Genomic DNA, 16,638 nt, shown 5'->3' with positions numbered 1-16,638 from the left:
CCTCCTCTGGGGGCCTAACCTCAACCCCACAATGCCCACCAGCCCATTTTATAGATGAGGAAACCAAAGCCCCCAGAAGAACAGCAGAGCCAGGCCCAGGGCCCAGGGTCCTCTCCAGAACTGCCCCCACCCCAAACCACATGGCACACAGGGTCCCTGAAATCCACTTTTATTCATGTAAAAAAAAAAAAAAAAATTCCCAAAGAATAGAGAAAGCGTATGACCCCCTACTTCCCAGAGCTCAAAGTCTCTGCCAGTGTTCCCCGGGGAAGTGAGGGAGTCAGCTCCCACTCTGGGGCGTGGGTATCATGGGAGGGCAAAACCCGGGTGGCCCACAGTGACCTAGCACCCTCCTTAGGACTGAAGGCAGGAGGAGGGGCTGGGGACTAATGGGGCTCCAGGAGGGTGAAAGAAGGGAGTTAGTGTGGGGTGCTCACCCCAGTTTAAAAAAATAAAATTTCTAAAGATAGAAAGTTAAAAAAAAAAAAAAAAAAAAGGCATTAGTGTCTTAGCTTCCTGCCCTCCCAGCACCCCTCCTGCGGCCACCTCTCGTGCTCGTCCAGTTCAGAGCTTCGTATTCTCCTCTTGGCTCTCCGAGTCAGCGCCGGACAGGTGCCCGCTGCTTCCAGGTGCGTGACCGTTACTGGCACAGGCCACCAGATGCCCGTCCCCCAGCCCCTCCGGCGTCTCGCCCAGCAGGCTCCGGCGGATCTCCTGGGGCAGCCTTGCCCGCTGTTCCTGACACTCCTGGGCCAGCTGGGCTAGCAGCTGAGGGAGGAGGGGTGTCACACAGGCAGGGCCCGGTCCCCCCAGCACTCCGGGCACCTGCCACCCGCCCCCGGCAGGCCTCACCTTGGGCTCCTCTTCTGCCAGCTGCTGTAGGACCTGCTGCTGCCCAGCCACAAGGCGCTCGTGCCGCTGCTTCTGGGCCTCCTCCAGCTGCAGGGGGAGTAGGGATGAGGGCTGGGCTCAACCAAGGGTCTCTAAGGGAGGGGCAGGGGTCAGGCAGGTGCAAGATCCCAGGGCTGGGTGGCCGGGGTTCTGAGGTGACCCTTATAGCAAAGGTTCCAGACCCAAAGACTCCAAAGCCGTGGGATGCCTTTGCAGACAGTTGGCTCTGGATGTATCGGGGCAAGACAGAACCCAGAGGAAAAGGTTCTAGAAGTCCCTCTAGGGCAATGTAGCCATAGGCCAGGCACTAAGGAGACAAGTTTGTTCTTTCCTTTTTTTTTTTAAGATTTTTTAAAAGATTTTATTTTAAGATTTTTTAAAGATTTTATTTATTTATTTGAGAGAAAAAGAGATAGCAAGCCCGTGTGCGAGACAGCACAAGCAGTACAGGGAGAAGCTGGCTGCCCATCTAGCAGAGAGCCCGACGCAGGGCCCGATTCCAGGCCCTGGGGATCATGACCCAAGCGGAACGCAGCAGCTTAACCAACTGCACCACCCAGGCGCCCCAGGACACAAGCTTCTCGTGACTGCAGGAAGAGAGGGGTGGGCTGGGGCCAAGGTGGGACCCGAGCCTCACTCACCCGACGGATAGAGTTGACCGACTCGGTGATGTGCCGGCGGTTAATCTCTGTCAGTTCCCTGCAGGGAGCGATGTAGAGGGGGCTTGGTGCCCGGCCCCCAGCCCTGCCTGCCCAGCCCCCAGCAGCTGCCAGCCCCCCAGCGGCTCCTGGCCCCAGGGCCCTTACGCCTCCTTCTTATGTTTCTCCCTTGTCTTGGCCTCTGAGATACTGTTATGACGCTTCCTGTCCAGAATCTTCTGCAGTTCCTTCTTCTCCCTGGAAGAGCAGGGCGGGGGGCGGAGAAAGGATCCATAGCAGGTCCGGGGGTCTCCTCTCCTCTCTGAGAACAAGGGAGGCCCCGCCCCACCCCAACAAGACCTTCTGCCTTCACCTCTCGTTCATCTCCTTCAGCCTCTTGATCTGAGTTGTGTGGGCCTCCAGGACAATTTCCCTGAGCCGCTGCTGAGCCTGCAGACACAGGCGGCCAATGGGTAACCCAGGCTGACGCCAGGTGTGTCCAGGAGGCGGGCCATCCCCTGTGGCCACTGGCCCACCTTACCTGTCTCAGGTGCTCCAGCCGCCGCTCAGCCTCAGTATCGGCCTGGGCCTCCCTCAGCTCCAGGAGACTCTGCACCTGTCTCTTCTGGAATTCCTGATACTGCTTCGCCTCTTCCTCCTCCTCCTTCTCGTTCTCCCCACCTCTGTAGGAAGAACCCGACTGGGTGATCCTCAGGTTGTCACATGGACTTGGGCTGGGAGGGCAGCGGCGGGCAGGGCAGATCCCAACAGGCAACGGCAGACACCAGCCAGGGCGGGGTGGGGGTGGGGGGCAGGGTCTGTGATGCCAACGACAAGTCCATTAGCCCCATGCAAATGTGGGAGCCTGTAGGGCAACAGCTGCTGGAAAGAGAGGCTGTTCATGGGAGACTCCAGCAGAGGCCTGGCTCCCTGGCAGAGAGGGGGGGACCCACATGGGACGGCTCCTCCATCCCGCCACGGCCCCCCCACCCCGCCGAGTGAAAACCCCCACATGCACACACACCCCCGTAGTCACACCAGAGCACACCGGACACTCACGGGACACCCGGCCGTGGGCGGCACCTGCCCTCCGCCCGGGCCTGAGCCAGGCCGCTGAGCAGCCGGCGCGTGAGGGCAACGGCCTTGCGCTGGTGCTTCTTGTGCAGCTCTCGAAGCTCTCGCTCCTGCCGGCCCCGGAGCTTCACCAGCACCTTGTGGCCTCGGAGCTCGTCCAGCGAGGCCGGGGCCACCTCTGAGCAACAGAGCACGGGTGGGCTGGGCGGGGGCCGGCGGGCCCCCGGGAGCGCCCCACTCCCCTCCCGCACAGCCCTGGCCCGCACCTGAGAGGAGGCCGGCGATGAGGTCGTCCCGCTGGCCTGCAGAGAGGAGGCAGGGCGGTGAGGAGCCGGGGTGGAGGGGGCAGGGGGAGAGTACAGCGGGGCTACCCCCAAGGCCCAGGCAGCCCCTTACCTGGGCTGCTGAGGGAGGTGCTGGTAGGGGACGTGGCAGGGCCTGGGGCCCGGCGCGGGGAGGTGTCCAGTGGGCTGGGTGTGGGGTTTGGGGTCAGCTGGGACCCCAGCTGCTGAGACGGAGTCTCTTGGCAGGTCTCTGGGCTGGCCTGAGCCTGACATGGAGAAAGCAGAAGGCTCTTTCCAGAAATGCTGTCCTAACCTCCCAGGGCTCCCCAGTGCCTCTGGTTGGCTTCCCTCAGCCGGTCTGGCCTGGGCTCCCCATCTATCAATGTGGGGCCGTTGGAACAGCTACGAGAGAAATAAGAGGTCTCCAATAAACGATCGAAACCCTTTTTCCCAGGGTGTGGGAAAGGTAACGAGAGATCATGTCTCTAGGATGCCAGGCCCTGTTGTGTGTGCTCAGGAACTTCCAGATTGTTCAGGAAAGCCTTGGCTCCACCCCAAATTTCCTCCCCTCTCCGAGTCCCCCTCCACCCTTGCCCACAGATGCTCATCTTCCTCGTTGCTTGGCTCCTGATTTAATCAGCAAAGGAAGTGACCGCAGAGTGGGCACCAGCCTCTCCCGCTAACAGCTCCAAGCAGCCTCTCTCTGCCGGCCACAGGCCCTGTGGGACCGGGTCTGGACATGCGGGTGAGCCTCTGCTCCCGACCCCTCCCCGCAGACACCGCTGCCCAGCTCCTGTCTCCCAGGACCCCATGTTTTAAAAGCTTCTGTGGCTTCCAATGGCTTTGGTGAAGCAGCTGAACTCGGCACTTCAACTCTGACCCTGTTGCTGGAGGAATGCCAGCCCAGGTCTGTCCTGAAGGCCTCTCACAGGCGAAAAGGGTAGTTCCCACCTCCTTAATGTGCGGACAGTAACCCAGGGCTGCTGAGCCCACTGAGTCAGAGAAGCCAGAAGCCCTGTCCCATGCCGCTGTCGGAGGCAGAGCCGAGGGCTGGAGGCCCAGCTGGAGAGCCTGGGCATTCCCATGTCTACACTGGGGTGGCAGGACCAAACTCGGGTGGTACGGGGAAGGGGGCGATTCTATGAGCTGAGGGCGTGAAAAGAGCTCCCACCCGGCCAGGCAGAGATCTGGAACTCAGCATTCACTTGGCTTTATGATCTGGTCTGGATGAGAGAAGCCAGAAAGGAGAATCAGCCCTCCAGACAGAGGCTGTGGGTAAATGCCTCAGGCTGGCATTCACAGTAAGGCAGCGAACAGAATCCAGCCCTACTCGGAGACAGGGACCAGGCACCAGCTGGGGCTGGAGTGGGCACAGCAGAGTGGGGAAGGCTACAGGCTGCTTCACCAGGACCAGCCCCGGAGATCAGCCCGCACTGCGTTCCCCACCCAGCCCCCTGCCACACGCCCCCCCCCCCACCACCACCGCTCCCCGACCAGCCGTCTCCAGGGTCCAGGTCAGCCTGAGCCTGCTGCCTCCCACCCGCCCCTGACCTGCCTTGGCTTACCTCGCTCTCCCCAATGAGGGCAGCCAGCTGCTTGGCCCTCTGGTCCATCAGGCTGACATGCTTGATGGGGTTGATAAGGGCCTCCGCGTAGTCTGGGTGCGGGGCAGAGGGCAGGCTTTCAGAGACATGCTCCCCAAGGTCACGCCTTCCCCGCTGTTCGGGTTCCGCGCAAGGACCCCAGAACCCGCTGTCAGGCCTGTTTAGCCCCCACTTGATGGGGGCCATCTGGCTTAGCCACCAGCAGACCCTGTTGGCGCACTGGCCCCTGCCTGGCCTGTGTCCCCTCAGATCCCCCAGCTCCAGCTTACCCTGGTGGTCGTCAGGAATGTAGTCAGAGGCTTCAGTGTAAATGAGCAGGGCCGGCAGGCAGAGTGGCTGGTTGGCCTCGTTCCGCAGACAGATGTAGTGGTACCCTACGAGGGTGGGACAGTGAGGTGGCCAGGCCCCGCTAACCGCGCCCCGCCCACACCGCCTCCATGCTTCCCGGAGCCCGGATGGCCTCACCTGAGCGGATGGCCGAGACGGGCAGGATTCGATGCCCCACAAACTTGCCGCCCTCCTCAAAGGCCGCGATGCGCAGGGAAGCCAACGTGGGCAGCACCACCTGAGGACCCAGAGCGCCACCAAGCCTTGCAGCTGACCCATGGCTGCTATGCCCACTGAGCCACAACGCACCACCGCGACTGAGACCAACACCCCGAGCAGACCCTCAGATCACTGACCCAGCGACTGACCATCCATCAGCCATGCCACTCAGCGGGCAGACCCCTCCAGGCACCACTCTGATGGGACAGCTCTGGGCATTGCCAGGTTAGACCTGGACTGGGAGTCCTGGGTCCCGGCCCGAGACCACACCCACTCCCACAGGCCACAGAGGATCCCAACCGTTCCAGGGGGCAGGGATGAGCCCGTGTGAGCTTGTGTCTGTGAGCCCAGATCAGTCCCTCCTGCCCGGGAGACAGGGCATCTGCACCCATGCCTCACGGGGGCCCTCCTGCTGTCTCCCCTTCCTGTCCTCTTCTCGAAGCCTACAGAGGGCAAGGAGCCTGAGCCTGACCCTGGCACACACAGGGCCTACCTGGGGCCTAGAGGGGACAGGCCCAGGCTTGGGGTCCCTCGGCACCCCGCCTTCTGATCCCTGCTACTACCGCGTGCCTGCTTGCGGCTCCCCCTGCCAAGAGAGCCTGGCAGAGCGGGCACGGGCAGCAGGCTCACCTTGGGAAAGTCAAAGGGCTCCTCATCCCATACGGGATTGAAAGAATTCCCCTGAGAAGTCCGAGTGCGGTATTTGCGCCGCGTATCCACGGGGAGGCCGAACATGTCCACTTCCACATAGATGCCCACCTTCCTGTCGGACAGGAACTGCCCCGAGATCACCTGGTGGGGGGGCAGGAAAGTGAGGCCCCTGCTAAGAGGCCCACCCCAAGGACACCCCGCCAGAGCCATCCCTGGCTCCCTGGCCCCACCTTGACCCGCAAGGCATTGGCCACGATGCCATCCACGATGACTTCGGTGAAGGGATCGAAGGACTTGTCTGGCCGCCGCATGAACTCGGGCTTGAGCAGGTAGCCGCTGCGCCCGTTGTACTCGAACACGCCTGCGTTTAGCTGCATCGCCACGTCTGGGGGTGACAGGGGGAGGCCAAGGGCCAGCAAGGCCCATGGGATGAGGAGGCAGGAAGGACAGCTGAACGCAGCCGGACGATCAGGGAGTCTAGGGTCTGATCAAATGGGATCAGGGCTCCAGACTCTGGAAAGATCAGACAGGGGCTAAGGTCTAGGGTCAGCCAAGGTCAGGAGGTGGGGTTTGCAGAGGTCTTGGTTCGGAGTAGAGATCTAGCACTATAGAGCCAGAGGTCCCTACAAGACAATGAGAGCAGGATCCCTGAGCAGAAGTCAGTGAGGTCGGAGGCCGCGGGGTCGAGGCAGGCTAGTGCTCACCCAGGGTCTGGAAGTTGAGCGCGACAAGCTGGCAGCCGACATTCCAGAAGAGCTGGGGCATATAGTTGGAGGAGTCCACGCGGGTGCCCTTGGGGTAGATGCGGCTGAGCTGCTGCTTGTTGTATCTGCGGTTGGCGGTCAGGGGCCATGCTGTGTACTGGCCCCCGCCTCCTGGCTGGCACGCCAGGCCTGTGCTCAGCTCCTGTGAAGCCACTGCCCGGCCTCCGCTCTAGCTGCCCCTCTGGCCCCCTGCCTCTCGGCCTCGCCCCCGAGCAGTTTCTGAGGCTAGCCCCAAACCCAGACCAGGGTGTTCGAGGGTCAGGACCTTGTGTGGGTGGCGTCAGTGGGTCAGAACATCTGAGCCTGCCTCTGAGCACCCCACCCTGGTTAGCCTGCCCTGGCAATGTGGAAGGATACTCCACAAACTCCATGGGGCTCTTGGTCAGTTGCTCCATGGCCTTGGTCTCCACGAAGGATGACATCTCGAAGCATTTGTTCCTTTCTGAGGGGTGAGGAGTGGGGGGCGATCAGGCCTGGCAAGGCTGGGCTGGCTCCTATTCCCACCGTCTCCTAACCCACTCACTTCGAGCAGCCTCAAAGGACTTGAACTTGACAGGCTCGATGTAGTTGACGAGTGTGGACATTTCCTCGGTGGCATTGACCTCACTGCTGGCAGTGCCCTGTGGCCCCCAAACGAAGGGTCAGCAGTGCCACACACCCATCCCTCAGCCAGAAGTTCCCTCACCTGCCCCGTCAGGAAGGAGGGGCTGACCCTCCACCCACCTCTGCAATCACGCTGCCCAGTGGCTCTCAGCAAGGGCCCCAGCCCCTTCTGGCCTGTCAGTCCTGGTCCCATTCCCTCTGGGACCTTGCCCTGGCCCCCACCTTCCTCCTTTGCCTCCTGCCTCCCTGATCTTTGGAAGCTGACACTCCTTATCCAGCCCCAGGACTTAATGATTCCCATGTGGATGAGCCATTATTTCCAGCCACTATGCTGCCATGTCCCCTCTGTGGCCCACCAAGAGTCCCGAACCCAACACCTGCAATACTGAACTTGGCCACCCCTGCCCGCACCCTTCCTCACTCTGGGCCCCTACCAAATCTGACCTCATGGACCCACCTTTTCTATCACCTCCATTCCTCAGAACTCCACACTCCCTTGTCTTATGTGGCCCCTTCCTGTACTCTCCAGTCCTGCCACAGGGCCTTTGCACATGGTATCCCTCTTCCTTAGGTCCAATCGCCCCATTTCCCTGCCCAGGTCATTCTTCTCTTCTTTCCCCACAATGCTACAGCTTAACTCGCCTCTCCCCAGCCTAGTCGTGGGCACAACTTCACCTACTCCCATGCCTGTTTACCTAAGACCCCTTCTCCCGCCTCTACACACCCTCCCCACCATGGACTCCAGAACAGCAGGGCTAACACCGGACTGTGGCCAGACAGGGGCTCAGCAAATGCCTGGGTCCTTAATCCAGGCTCCCTCTGCCTCTTCCCACCTCCAGGGCTGACCTCATCTGTGGTTGGCTTTTTAAGATCTGTCTGTTCCTCTTCTTCCTCATCCTCCTCCTCATCCTCACGGTCTGCAGATCCAAGAGCATCAGTGCCCCGCTGTAGCCCGTCCTCGCCCAGAGACTTGCGAGGCTCCAGGCTAGGCTTCTCCAGGGCCACTTCTTCCCCGTTGCTCAGGCCTGGGCAGCTGTCAGAGCTGGGGGACCCTGCAGAGGATAGGGCCACAGGGAGTCAGGACGAACACAGACACTTGGGAGTCAGGAGGGGTTGTGGAGGTGACTCACTGGGGAAGTTAAGGTCAAGGAGGGAGAGAGAAGAGGTCAGGAGTTGGATGGTATTCAACCCAGTAGTAGTGCACAGGGGTCATGGGTCAAAGGTCAAGGTTAGAGTTCTGTCCATTAGAGAGGCAGGTGGGGCGGCTCAGAGGGATGAGAGGCCAGGAACTGGGGTACAACTGCCTTGGCAGTGGGGGCGAAGGATGACACGGTGGGGTTCTGAGTCAGGTGTCAATCAGAGCCAGACCCAGTGAGGAGGCTTAGTGAGGAGGCTTAGTGAGGTGAGCGGTCAGGGGTGGGTGGTACAAAGGACCTTAACAAAGTAAGAGCTCAAGGGTTAGCTCAAATTATCACCGGCTGGGTGGACAGACTCAGAGGGGTCACAGGAAAAGGGTCAGAGCCGAAGCATGAGGATGTGGTTCACTGAGGCCAGAAGTCAGAATTCAGAGTTATAATGCGGTTGAGGGGAGGGCTGTGTTGGGGGGGGGGCCGCTGAGGCTGATGGGTCAGGAACTCAATGGAACCCAATCCAGTCAGGCTATAGTCTGGGGAGGTCAGGGCCCAGGGTCGGGAGTCAGAGGTCCCAGCCTCGGCTGAGAGGCTTAGTGAGAAGGAAGGACAGGCTGGGAGCAGGAGGAGGACCGCCAGGGAAGTGGGGCTCAGTGAGGTGAGAGCTCAGGGTCGGCAAAGGCTGGGCCCAGGGCTGTACCAAGCTGAGGGGAGGAGGGCTCAGTGGTGGCAGCAGAGCTCTCGCTCAGGGCCGAGTTGCTTTGTTCCAGGGGCCGCTTGCGCACAGAGCTGTTGGGGACACCGGTGCTGGGCTGGTGTCGCTTCTTGTTCTTCACCAGGATGCGGCCCATCAGGTCCTGCGGGCTGGGCAGGGGGACGCCTGGGGCCAGCTGGTGGGCACAGACAGGTCAGGGCCCGCCGGGGAGTCCTCACCAGCCCCCCCATGCCCTGCCACAGCTCCAAGCCCTCCTACCGGGTACTTGTCCAGTGGGTCGATGAGCAGCGCGTCCCCAAAGATGGACCGGCAGTACTCGGCCATCTTGGCCTGTTGCTTTGCCCTGTGGGGCCAAGGTTAAAGGTCAGATGTTCCGGGGACAGCTGGGGGGGGTGGGGGGGTGGCGTGCGAAGCTGACGTCTCCAGGGTAGACAAAGATCCTCAGGATCAGAGGTCACAGGAACAGTGTCATGGCAGAATGGCTGCCTCTGGGCCGATGGGGGTGGTGGGGGGCGGTGGTCCTCAGGTCAGGGGCCCACTCACGAGTCCACGTGGTTCTCAAAAGAGAGGATGACGGGGTAGGGCGAGGTCTTAAAGGCAGTCTCCGCGATGGCCTCGAGCACGTCCCGCAGCGGCACCTCCGTGGTCATGGTGAAGCCATGGGTGATGAAGGGCTCCTCCTCGGGCGGCCGGCCTTTCCACACGTCCAGCTCCACGCAGCGGCAGCCCCACAGCAGCGCCTGCCGGTACATCTCCACCGACGAGGTCCCGGCCAGCTGCCCCGCTGGCGGCGAGGCCCCGTCAGCACCGCCTGGCGCTCCTCACCCACTCACCACCACCCCTCCCCCGGCCTGTGCTGCCCCAGCCCCGCTGGAGACGCGGAGGCCCCAGTGGCGGCCCAGCCCGGCCCTGGCACGCCGTCTGGCCAGCCCTTGATCGCTCCTTAATTTGCTGTGGAACCAGCGCCATCTCTCCCGAAATCCCCCAGGGCAGGGCCTGTGTCCTGCCACCCAGCCTTTGGCTCACGTCCAAGCTGGGCAGAGTCAGCATCGAGCAGCACTGGCTGCTGATGGGCTCTTCCTCCAGGACTCACCCTCTTGCGGATAAACACCCGCCACCCCCGCCTCCAGCTACTGACCTGAAGCGGGGAGTCGTCCCCAACGCCCCCACGGCCCCCCACTTCCCTCTCCTCCTTCCACCCACGGATGGCCTCTATTACCTTCTGCCTGGGGCCCCTCCCTGCCTCCCATCCCATCTCCAGGGAGCACCTGGCTTGTCACGCTTCCCAAAACATACCAGGTCTCGTGACCTCCCCTGATTGACACCCTCCAGAAAGCCTTTCCCGCCCACTTAGGATCAATCCAAATTCCTTCCGTGCCCTGTGGTCTAGCCCTGCCTCCTCTTCTCACTCCTTCTCACTTCTACTTGCCCCAGCACCCGCCCTGCCTCCGGCCTCCTTCCCAACTGAAGAGCACCCAGGAGTGTCCTGCTCCCTGCTACAGGCGACAGGTGCAGGCCTCAGCCCTTCCCCAGGGAAGCCTTCCAGACCACCCAGGAGAGGCGTCCATGCAGAGAAGCCGAGGTCCCCCCCAGTGTAGGCTGCCTGTTCCCGGCCTGCTTCCCCAGCACCGGCCACCCCGAAAAGGAGGGAGGCTACACGAGGGGCCGCGGGCAGACGGCACGGAGGCCACTGCCCCAGCTGCCCACAGCGGGGGGCTCGCTCACCTGTGAGATAGGTGTTGTGTGAGGAGTTGATGAAGTAGGCGCTCAGCGGCTGGGTCATGTCCGCACTGAGATCCAGGGCCTCCAGGGGCAGGATGCCGTTCTCCTCACCGCCCAGGTAGCGGCTGAAGCCCTCCATGGACATCTGGTCTGGGGGATGGGTGGGGTCAGCAGGCTCAGCCGGGGCGGGGCGCCTCCTGATGCCCCCCCAACCCTGCCCCTCCGACGGGCTCCTCACGGACTCACCTCGCTCTAGGAACTGCTGGTTGGGCTCATACTTCTCGATGAGCAGCCGGGCCTGGGACGGCCTCAGGGGTGGGTACAGCACCTCGTTGAGCCTCGGGTCCCGTTGCTTCTGGTTGATGAAGTCCATGAGCTGCTCCAGCGTCAGGTAAGGCTTGCCCTTGGCGCCTCTAGACAAGGCCAGAAGCTGACAGAGTCAGGCTGGACCGTCCCCATTCCCTGTACCACGCCCTTGCCCTCGGAGCAGGAGTCGGGAGGTTGGGGTCTGGCTCTTGCACCTGCTGACTGGGACTTGGGCAAACGACTGCCACTCCGGGCCTCAGTTTTCCCATCCACCCACTTTCCTAACCCCGAGGTGCTGGCACTGCCATTAGCAAGGGCTTCGGACACCACCAAGGGTTTGGCCGGCCAGGACAGCTTCCGGACGCTGGACCCAACCTCAGCTCCAGCGGCCACTTGCTCTATGAGCTCAGGCAAGTCCCACAGCTCATCAAAGCTGCTTGGTCCCCCACCCCGGTGTAGGGTGATGCAAACGGTCAGCACAGAGCAGTTCACAGCACCGCCCCAGCCCCAGCCCCCACGGGACCCCCGGAAGTTCTGCTTCCCCTCACTGTGCTGGAAGGAATGCCAGCAGAGGCCACACACAGAGCACTGGGGGCTCGGAGGGGGTCCCAGCCCTGCTCACATCTCCAGCAGGATCTTGTCAATGTCTGGCCGCAGACACAACTTATTCAGGAACCGCTCGAAGATCTCCAAGGAAAACTCGTCGGGCCGGATGGACTCACTCTGGGGTGGGGGTTGGGGGGAGTCCAGAAGTGTGGGGTGAGAACCCAGGGCAGCTGGCCCTCAAAGACCGGGCACCCATCCACCCCACTCTCCCTATGTCGCTCCGGCCTCCTCACCCGGTTGAAATTGAGGCCACAGGATTCCAGTGCAGTCTCTACCCGCTTCTTATCTGCTGAAAACATCTTCAGGATACTGGGCAGGTGAGAGGGGTCAGAGTCACGGGGGCGAAGGTCACCCCGATGGGGACAGGAGAGAAGGTACTGAGGGCCAGGGGTACTCACTTCTTCACCGGAATCCGTCCGTCCTGGTTCACCTGCAGCTTCAGCTTTGTGTATCTGGGGAGGCAGAGGCCTCAGGGTCACACGCCGGCCGTGGTCACCTGAGTCCCCGCCACCCCGCGGCCAGGCTCACGACTCACGCTTTTCGCAGGAACGTGTTCCGGGAGGCGTTCTGAGCCAGGATGTTCATAGCCAGCTTAAACAGCTCCTCGGTCCAGACCTGAGGGGTCGGGAGACGGAGTGAGGGTGGGAGGGGGTGATCTGGGAACAGAGGGGTGGGCCCAGCCCCAGCCGACACCCAGAATCAGGCATGAGCCACAGAATGTTGCTTAAATACTGCTCTGTCAGAGGATGATTAGAAACAGGGGCAGAGAACAGCCTCGCGCGTGACAGACACTAAGCGGCAGTGGCTCCCCTGGGGCTGACCCTTGGGCCCCAGCCCACCTTGGCTGTGTCATCCTGCACGGCCATGAAGTTCAAGAACGTCGTATTCACCGGATCTGGCCCAGCCACCACCGTCATCAACTTCTCCTCCAGCCGGGCATCAGGGCCCCCAAAGCCCAGCACCTCCCGGATCTTGGGGTCCTGAGTAGTCAAAAGCCAAGGATAAAGAGGGGTGTCCCTACCCCCAAGGCCTCACTCCCTTTCTTAGTTCAGGGCCCCCACCACTTACCTTGGGCAGGCGGGCGTAGCGACCCGTCCGTGTGTCCCTGATGGAACTGATGTCCAGTGTGTCCACCTCCTAGGGAAACCAGATGCCAGGGTGGGTCTGAAAGGCTATGGGGCAAGAGCCAGGGGCCCCCAAGATCTCCACCCAAGCCAGGGAGTGGCCACCCCCTGCTGCAGCCCCAGCCTCAGCCCCCGCCCGGAGCACTTCCTGTCCAGGGAGCCGTGGGAGAGGTCAGCCTGCAGCTGGGCCCCACCCTCCTGGGTGGGTGGGAGGGGAAGGGGGGTCTGGGCCAGGGGCCCTAGACCTAAGCAGTCAGTACCGCTGCCGCCCCCCTCACCATGTTGGGTCCGGTCCAGTACAGAAAGAAGCCATTGGAGTCCACACGCAGGGTTACCAGGTTCCGACTGGAGGCCTCCTGGGGACGGGATGGAACGGCAGGGGTCAGTGAGTGAGGGCTGGGGCTCGGGCTTGGGCCCTGGGCTCCCTCAGGCCATCCACTCAGTGCTTCTGCCGGTGAGTGACGATGAAGCCTCATCCAGCCCACAGGTTCCCCTACGGTCCTCAGGATGAAGCTTACACAACTGTCCCTGGCACAGCATCAGGGGTCCCAATGCCCCTCCCGGCCTCACCTGTCTCTGACCCTAAGGTTCAGTCACAGGAACCGCTACCTTTCCCCTCCTCCAGCTCTTGCATTTTTGTTCCTTTGCTAGGACAGCCTTTCTTTCCTTCCTTCTCGACCCATGAAATCTGACCCACCTTCTTGGGGAGGCCTCCCCAGAGTCGGAGCACCCTGAAGCCCCCTTGAGAATATTTATGGGATGAAAGCAGACGGTTTGGAAGTCTGACTTCTACACGTCTTGTGTCCCTCAGGGCCTCATGACAACCAGTCAGCCCTGACATCGGCCTCAAAGCCCATGACACCCACCCCCCATGCCCTGCACCCGACAGGAGCCTCAGTCTTCTGCCTCACCCTGTCTTACAGAATACAGACTAAATCCCCCCAGAAGGGGATGCACCCTGCCCTTGGAACTGGAAAGCGAATTCTGTCTTCTCTCTAACAGCCTTGCGGCTGGCAGGAGGACAGGGAAGAATATGCCAGCCCTATTTTCTGAGGAGGATCTGGTCTCTGGCACACTCCCAGGGCCACCCCTGTGTGACTCAGGACCAGCAGCCAAGGCGGGGGGTGGGGGGGTCATCAGGGTCAGCGGCCCTCTAGGAGCTCACTTAGCCCTCCTAACAATCTTACGGAAGTACATGCTACTGTTCTTCCCATTGAACAGATCAGGAGCCTGAGGAGCCTGAGACACAGGGAGGCTACGTGGCTTGCTTAAGGTCAAGAGAAGGCCCTAGGATTTGCTCGAGGGCAGTCTGGCTCCAGAATCCAGACGCCTGGGAAGGAAGGAAACAAGACCCCTGCTAGGCGCCCAGCTCCTGGCCTTAGAACTGCAACCCCACAGTGGGGACTGGGATGAGTCTCCACTTTCCAGACTTGGTTTCTGTTTCTGGAGAATTGGGGACCGTACCAGCCCCGCCCATCTCTTTTCTTATAAAGGCCAGGAGGCCTTGGAACTTTGGGGTGCCTGGGCCTCCCCATCTCACTGTGCTCACACCCATCTTCAGCCCCTCCTTGGGATTCCCAACCCTGAGGCTCAGGTCCCCCAGCAATGTGAGGGGAGGGGAGGTCTGTGGGTACAGACCCCAGGGCCTTCCCCTGCCACACTCCCAGTGTCTGGCCTTCAAAAACAGCCCAGGCCCCCTGCTCTTCAGCCCTAAGTCCCAGTCAGCAACCCCCACCCCACCCCCAGGGCCCTCTCCCAGTTCCCACTTCCTTATTTGGGTTTATCACACTGGAAGGAAAAGGAGAAACTTTTCCCTGCACGCAGGACTGGGGGGAGGGGTCTCTCCCGGTCCCCGGAGCTCCCAGGCACCCCTCTAAGGCACACCTGCTGCCTCAGGCCACGCCCCCAGCCCCTCCCCCCAGCTCCCACGCCTACCCGCCCCACCCAGCCGGAAAGGAACCCAGAGTCTTCCAGGCCTCCGGCCTGACTGGGAAGGAGCAGCGGGGAGGCTCAGGCGGGCCGGGTGGAGGCCCTGGGGAAGGAGGGGGCCCAAGGGGCAGAGGAGGGGGCGGTGTGAAAACGGGGGTGGGGCGCAGGATGGGTCGGAGAGCCTCAGGTGGGGACCCGGGCATCTGGGAAGCAGCAGGGGCAGGGCAGGTAGAAAGGAGGGGGGGCAAGGCTTTATTGGGGATCAAAGTCCCTGATGCTAAGAAATGGAGAGCAAAGTTCCCCAGGACCGGAGGAACTTGTGGGGGCAAAGACTCCACTAGGGGGTGACTTGACTGCCCTCCTGAGCAGAGAGCTGGGATGGGCTCCTGAAGCAGGGCAAAGGGGTGCAGGAAGAACAGGCTGAAGAAGTGATGAATGGAGAACAATGTTCAGGGTCGGGCACTAGGAAGAATGGGGTGCGCTGAGCCCGATTGGAGCCAGGGTCCTCCAGACAGAGTCCAGTGCCAGGCAATGGTCTGAGGACCAGGCCAGGGTTGGGGGAATCAGAATTAGACCGGCAGGCGGGGAGGGGTGGGAAGGACGAGTGAAAAGAGTTGGGGGGGGACCGGATTCATCGGGGTTCCAAGTCTCCGGGCCAAAGAGTGGAAAGCCAAATTTTCCACAGCTGAATGGACTGGGGCTGGGAGTGGGGGACAAAGTCTTCATTACAGGCACGATTGGGGACTCAAGTTTCCGGAGCACAGCCAGAGTGGCTTCGGGGTGGGGGGGCGCCGTGGCCAGGCCAGGCTCGGGTGGGGGTCTCCGGGGTCTGACTGGGCTTGGGCGAGGCAGTCCCAGGAACTGGGTGGAACGTGGGGGGCCCCCCGCGCTTACCTCGTCCCATTTGATGAACTTACTCCCGCGCCGCAGGGTCTCTACCACGGTGGGCGGCTCCAACTGCAGCGCGTGGACGCCGGGCCTGGCGCCGGCCATGGCCCGGCTAGGGGCGAGTCGGGGACCCCCGGAGCCCCGACGAGGACCGACGGCGCCGCTGCTCCCTCCGCGCGCTCCCGCGCGGCCCGTTCCGGCCCCGCGGCGTCAGCGCCCGCCCGCCCGCCAGTCTGTCCCGGACAGACCAGAGAATCGGCGGGGCCCGGGCGGGGCGGGGCGGGGGCGGGGCCGCAGCGGCACCGCCCCCTCCCACCCGCGTCGGGCCCGCCCGCCCCGGGTCGGCGGCTCCCCCTAGCGGCCGGGGCGGCGACTGCAGCCAGAGGGGGGATGGCGCAGGGACATAACCTGGACCCCGGCCCTTCGCCGGGGCTGCTCGTCCGGACTTGCCTGGGGTCGGAGGGCAGAGCTTGAGGCCAGAGTAGTTGTTAGGGTGCAGCCAGAGGGAGTGGGTGTATAGGGAGCTGCTAAAGACTGGGAGGGGGTCAGCCGGCTTAGGTTTCCGAGGGACGGGGCTAGGGTACTATCGGAGGGCCAGGCATGGGGCGGGGCTCAGAGCCTTGCCCCCCCCACACTCCAGCAGCACTTAACTGAGTGCAGGAAAAGCCACTCCCACCCCACCACCCCCGCCCTCACTTCCCCTCACCCCCCTCCTGCAGCAGCTCGGTCCCCCTCCCGGGGAGCACTTAGCCAGCTAATGGGCCTCCTGCCGGCAGGCGCCCCTCCCCCGTCCCTAGCCTGGGGAGGCCGGGCGCCTGCTGCCTTCTTTAAGGACCTAAGCATCCTGGTCTTCCCGTGTGAGCCCTAGAACAGCCCACTTCCTGTTCTGTAGACCCCCATGACTCAACCTGGGCCCTGTCCCTGTAGGGCTTCCTAATGAACCCTGCGAAGGAGACAACTGCTCGTTTGCCCAGAGGGTTCAGAAGCCTCGCGGGTGTCCATGGACAAGGGAGGGTTGAGGAGGGGCTCTGCGGTGCCTGGCCTACAGCAGGTGCCCTGAAATCGGTGCTCCAGGGATGGGAGGGGGGAAGGCGCATGGGCACTGGAATAGGTAGGGGCTGCAGCCCCTCCCGCAGGGCTTGGCTGGGGGGGGGCTCCTGCCT

The 16,638-nt window shown here is 62.5% G+C and overlaps 1 protein-coding gene across 1 annotated transcript; it reads right to left on the bottom strand.

Moving 5' to 3' along the window:
- Nucleotides 1–153: 153 nt before the first annotated feature.
- Nucleotides 154–15,644, bottom strand: PLCB3 (phospholipase C beta 3). The gene is made up of 31 exons (XM_044259568.1): nt 15,482–15,644; nt 12,937–13,014; nt 12,603–12,671; nt 12,374–12,514; nt 12,070–12,149; nt 11,933–11,986; nt 11,768–11,843; nt 11,551–11,651; nt 10,869–11,035; nt 10,626–10,772; nt 9,444–9,684; nt 9,159–9,243; nt 8,886–9,075; nt 7,902–8,107; nt 6,976–7,072; nt 6,810–6,894; nt 6,393–6,517; nt 5,919–6,073; nt 5,668–5,829; nt 4,957–5,056; nt 4,761–4,865; nt 4,453–4,544; nt 3,000–3,153; nt 2,870–2,905; nt 2,589–2,781; nt 2,071–2,212; nt 1,903–1,979; nt 1,698–1,787; nt 1,533–1,590; nt 853–939; nt 154–768 (listed from the first exon to the last, which is right to left on the bottom strand). Exons 1-31 carry the CDS (start codon nt 15,578–15,580, stop codon nt 565–567), a joined length of 3,696 nt encoding a protein of 1,231 aa, XP_044115503.1. The 5' UTR covers nt 15,581–15,644; the 3' UTR covers nt 154–564.
- Nucleotides 15,645–16,638: the final 994 nt, after the last annotated feature.

Source organism: Neovison vison, chromosome 7, assembly GCF_020171115.1.
Source record: "Neovison vison isolate M4711 chromosome 7, ASM_NN_V1, whole genome shotgun sequence".
NCBI classification, from domain to species: domain Eukaryota; kingdom Metazoa; phylum Chordata; class Mammalia; order Carnivora; family Mustelidae; genus Neogale; species Neogale vison.
The sequence above is the reverse complement of the archived record's forward strand: the minus strand, read 5'-3'. Positions and strand labels throughout refer to the sequence as shown.